General features: G+C 40.5%; 1 protein-coding gene across 1 annotated transcript; it reads left to right on the plus strand.

Moving 5' to 3' along the window:
- Window positions 1-1,010: 1,010 nt before the first annotated feature.
- Window positions 1,011-4,718, plus strand: Dic61B (Dynein intermediate chain at 61B; the record flags this gene model as incomplete). Its single annotated transcript, XM_017634223.1, has 3 exons — window positions 1,011-2,389; window positions 4,197-4,409; window positions 4,513-4,718. Coding segments are annotated over exons 1-3 (1,798 nt in total), but the record flags the coding sequence as incomplete, so codon positions are not given.
- Window positions 4,719-5,566: the final 848 nt, after the last annotated feature.

Below are 5,566 nucleotides of genomic sequence, written 5' to 3' on the forward strand. Positions count from 1 at the left end.
TACAGCCTGCAGGCCAAGACGAAGGCGCTGGACTGTTCCTTTTTTAAGCGGTCTATACATATATCGCTAAGATCTGTGTATCGCAATCCTCTTTTCAACAATTTTTTCTAGTTAGTTAGTTTAGGGTTTCTAACCAGTTTCGAACTCTTGATGTTTCCAAGAAGTCTAATTAAAAAGCTCGAAAGTTTTGCAAGTTTGTTCATTTTTTAAAACTTGGCATTATACGTTTTTTTTTTTGGAAGAGTAATCTAAAGCTTTATAACGAAATTATTGTAACTAAAATATAATAATACAAATAGGTAGAGCTTGTAAATATGTAAGTGTAGTTATGTAAATATGTAAGGTATTACTCAAATCAGTACTTGTACTTGTATCAAACAAGGTATCGATACCTACTCAGTATCGGAAAAGTATCGAGTACTTGTATATAGAACTACGATTTTCCAAAGTTATTGTATTTTTTTTTCACAAAAAATATGAATTTTTACAAGAGTATTTTTTAATATTTTTTCATACAAAAATTTAAGACAAAAATTATTTTTCTATAGTAATTGATTTCAAAAACAATAAAATACAATTTTACAAGATTAATAGATAAAGTTTTTTCATAAAATACGTTTAAGAAGAGAGCTCCTTTTTTGTTATATATCCCAAAAATATCAACTATCAGCCTCTCGTGGGGGACAGATCACCCAACAAAAGTTATATATAGACGGGCTTGCTTATATAGCTGCGGAAATGTAGTGCGCTTATCTTCCCATTCCTCTAATGATTGAGTTTCGAAGAAGGTGCTGAAGCATAATAAGTTTTGCGCTTCCGATACAAGTACTTTTTTTCGATACATACTTGGATCGCAGTAAAAAGTATCGAGTACAAAAATACTTGGTAACCTACCTTAGTTATGATAAGCATTTTTTGGACATTGCTTATAAAGATTTTTGAAATAACTAGTTTTTAAAGTATTTCTTTGGGTATTGTATGTAATCGCTCTAAACCTGCAGATAGGCAGCATGTATTTCATTGGCCGAGACTTGGATGAGCACTCTATTTTTAGTTTAGTACCTGAGGCAGAAACTTATAAGCTACCATTTATTAAAGTGAGTTTGCGTAAAACTGAAGAGATTGTACTCTTCGAGCAAAGCAGCTGGGCTGTGGTAAAGGGCAGCGAAGAGGCTGAGACTGTAGAACATGACAATCGTATCTACGATTATCTCACTATGGGTAGAGGAAAAGTTCGACGTCGTTCCGAAGCCGAAACGCAAACAAATTATTTACTAACAAAGACACGCAACGTAAATACAGTCGTCAAAAAAAGCAACGAAAAAGATGCGTATGTGTCCTTTTTCGAAATGTTCGACACCTATCAGAAATTGCTGCAATACAAAGCGTCTTGCCAGTATAAACATGTATCGCTTGATGCGAGCAAATTGGACGCCATCGCCAAGAATCCAAATTTCGCCTATGCTGCCATGGTGCTGGAACGCATATTGGCCAGCAATTGTTATCATCAAGAACAACGTCGCTATCGTAACATGATAACAGTCGACAAAATGGATAGAGTTGCCAATTACAAGTATACGCTGAATCTGTTATACCGCTTAGTACAGCCTGTCTTCGAACCAAGTCGATTTCTGCAGAAAAAGCGTAAAGCAATAGCAGCCATAAGTTTCTGTTATGGCAATGGTGATCTGATAGCAGTCGCATACGGCTTCTATTCGCATTCGGCAAAAGTAACAGTGAACAATGGCAATGTTTGCATTTGGAGTATGAAGAATCCACAAAACCCGGAGCGCACTTACGACTACCCGGTGCCGGTAACATCTTTGGAATTCTCACCATTTATGCCCTTTCTTATTGCGATCGGTCTGTACGACGGCACTGTGCAGGTGCGCAACATAACGAAACGCGGTGGGCCGCCAGTTGCCGTTTCACAACGCAATGTTTTATTAAGCTCCGAACCGGTGACAGCCATTCAATGGATTAGTCAGCCGCAGGATGAAAGCGCGGAAATAGATCCGTTCTTGGCGTTGACACGCGATGGTAAAGTGGCAAAGTTTCGCATAATTCCGAGCCCGTATCTGTTGGGTATGCGGCAGATGGAGTTAATACGTATTGAAGGTCAACCGGAGGGTTTGCAAAAGCGTTCGGTTAATGTCACTCTGAATGATAACTACGAATCGAATCGGCATCCATGTGGACTAAGTCTGGTTATGCATCCGATGGTTAAAGATCTATATTTCATACTCACCGATGAAGGTTGCATTCAAATGTGTTCGCTCAACCACACTCATCAATATCTCGATGCGTTGCAGGTACATGAAAGCTCAACTAATCACATGGACTTTTCACCATGGTCACCGAAACTTTTTCTAACCTGCGGCAATGACTGGTAAGTTTGTGGAAACAAGTGGATGAAGAGATTAAGTAATTAAAGTTGTTAACAGTTTTTGGCATTTGCAGTTAGGTATCTTAAATATCCCAACGACCAGAATAGATCTAATTCAAAAAATTGTAATTTTGTTGAAAAAAAAAAATCTTTAGTGTCGATATAGTCAAACTTTACGTACCGTACTGTAATAGACGTCGCGTTTTTACTCACATCAACTCAATGTTGTCACCTTGCTTGGAGAATATACCCTTTCCAGCCATTCAGGTCAGCAGAACTCGGGAAGCATTTTACCTAACCTGTTTCAAAACAGTCTGAAGTCTGACAAGGTGCGTTGTCCGGGGGGACTTAAAGAACGGTTCAGGGTTACGAAATGTCCAAAAAAGCTCGCATATCCATCAGGCCAGTGTCCGTTTTTGCTGAAGGCTGACTGATTTGAACAACTTGCAAATGATTGCTCGTTTTTGCCTATTAAGAGCTCTAAATGCGTGGTCCAACCCCAGGCCGATCGAGATCGTGAAGATGACAAGCAAACCGTTCTCGAGGTGGTGCTCCCATAGAGCGTAGGGTAAACAGGAGTGTTCCACAAAGAGTCGCCTCTAGCTAAGTCTTTCCACTGTGGTTGTATACGAAGGGGTGGTGACCAGAAGTTGCCGGGTAATTATCCCTGCGGATGACATTGAGCTTTTAGTAAGGGGTCAATTTCCACCATACCATTCATGGTCATATGTAAAAGGCTTTCAAATCGGGAGAAAAAGTGGTCTGGGAACAGTGAACTCGCTGTAAATTCTAGGAAGGGGAACTCATCTTGTTCACTAGAACCATAAGACACCTCTCGCGACTCTACTTCCTTCAATGGGAGGCTTTCATCTGGCGTATTTCGCTTGATTATTGCCAGGAAGATATAGTTCGCACCTTACAATGAGGAAGGAGTCGATTAGTGAAAGTTGGGACCGCCCTTATTGGGCATTCCCACTCTGTGCCTTAACGTCGCGCTTAGCATAACATCCCCTGTGGCGCTGATTTCACGGGAGGCAGTGATGTAAGGTGGCGTCGGTGAACTTTTACGCCGCTGGGCCAAAGCCTAAAGCAAAAGTTGATGACTGCTAATTTGCGCGATGTCGACCCGAAGGTAAATATCTACTCTGATAGCCCAGCGGAACCAATGCCTTGGGCGAGTTCGATAGTGGTGCTCTCTAAGACAGTAAGAGATAGCACAACGAATGGCGGGCGAAAACAATTATATGCTTAACCGAATGGTCTTTCAGGACCGAAGGCAGTCAAAGGATCTTCCTAGACGCAACGCTGAATTCTAGTGGGTATATTGAGAGTACACAGTTTGGTGGATTTTGACGTGTTGAAACTAAGCGTCACACCGGATCCTTATTTATGCAGCTGCTAAGAGCAGAATGTGGTGGGTCATCTAAACACCTTCTCTCGTTTACAGTGTAAACAACTTGGATCACACTTTTTACATTGTCCTAAAGAGCTCCCCGCGGTCCGACATTTGCAGCTTGGCGAAACTTCGTTCAGGGCTGAAAGCATGGGTCGCTATAGCTTAGCAGTTTCTGTTCGTAGTGATATCGGAATGTGTATGGTCAAAGTGTGCTCCTGTTTGGGACCACCATCTAATCCTAATCTTACGTTTCCTACAATAAAGTAGAAAGTGAATTCAACTGACCAACAAGAGCGGTGTGTCTCGCGTGCAATCAGCATAAAGTTTAGCCAACTTTCATTTGTTTTACATTTTTGTAGCTTAAATTTTACACTCTATTTCATAATTACATACAAATTTAACACATTTTTCCAGGACTATCCGCATTTGGCTAGAGGGCATTTTTCAGCCACTTATAACTCTTACTGATCGTTTTGCGCCAGTGCATTGTGCCATGTGGAGTCGTGCTCATTCGACTGTGATCATATCCCTTAATCGCGAAACTATCGATATTTGGGATTTGCGACGTGATTTGTTAGCGCCTGTATCATCGAAAAGGCTTGACACATCCTTTATGACAATAGCCAAGTGAGTACCTACGAAAACAAAATTTTCCACAAAAATGTGCACTCATGATCCAGCTACAAGTGATTCGTTATTTGTAAACTATATATGTGCATATCTCCCATAGATTAAGCTTGTGTGGAAGAATCCTTTCAATCGGCAATGAACGCGGTAATGTGCTGATGTGCAGCTTTGATGATATGCCCTTTCCTCCGCATGCCCAGTATGCTGAGCTAGAAAAAGCAATGTACAAGGCAGTTGACACATCACCAACCCTAAAGTATGAGTTGAAAAACATTGGCTACTTCGGTTACGAGAAGAATGAACGTCCAAGTAGATTTGTTTGAAGAAATGAAAATGGTCGAATGGGAGCTTGAGTTCTTTGTATGCTATTTGTAACCGTGTAATGCTTTTTGTTTGAATTTATTGCACTTTATTAAATTGTTTTGAATGTTTTTGAAATACAACCCTATCTCAGCACATTTTCAATGTATTTTCATTTGCGATAGGGCGTTTTTCAACCAAATTCTGAGAAAGGGTGTTTTTCAATAAAATTCTGAAATAGGGCGTTCTTCAATCAAATTCTGAAATAGGAAGTTCTCGAAAAGTTTTCTGAGATAGGGCGTTTTCGGGCTGGCTGCCGAGATAGGTCGATCTTCCACTCAGCCATCGATGTGTTGCGAAAATTTCTCTGGGCAAATACTTTCGGCCGTGAGTGTACATACATCGCTTTCAGCAAATAACCTTATGTCATCAAACGTATTGCCAAATCATCGCCTCATTCGACGTTTGACATATCATCGATATGTCTTGTCATGTCAAGTCGTGTCATGACACTCGACGTTTGCCACGCCTACGCATTCAATTCTTTAAATGATACACAAAAAAGTGAAGGAAAAGGCGAGTCTTACCCGCTCGTCTATGTATTCGCCTGTCATACGACAATTTCGTTTGTAGGTACTTAAACACCAGAGCTGAGATATTAAGCAGTAACCCAAGCAGCTATTCCAAGAACTGACAATGACTTTGATTTCCTTAAAACGGTCAAAGAAAAAAATGTAAAAAAAGGCAAATAAAAGCAAATCAAACACGCGCAATCTCATAAAGGAAATTCACTCACTCCATTTATGTATGTAAATGTCCCCACTCTCCCCTCGCGTCTCTTTTCGTGTTCGCTAACC

Source organism: Rhagoletis zephyria, unplaced genomic scaffold, assembly GCF_001687245.7.
Source record: "Rhagoletis zephyria isolate East Lansing unplaced genomic scaffold, Rhagoletis_zephyria_1.1 Rzeph_scaffold_12991, whole genome shotgun sequence".
Classification (NCBI taxonomy): Eukaryota; Metazoa; Arthropoda; class Insecta; order Diptera; family Tephritidae; genus Rhagoletis; species Rhagoletis zephyria.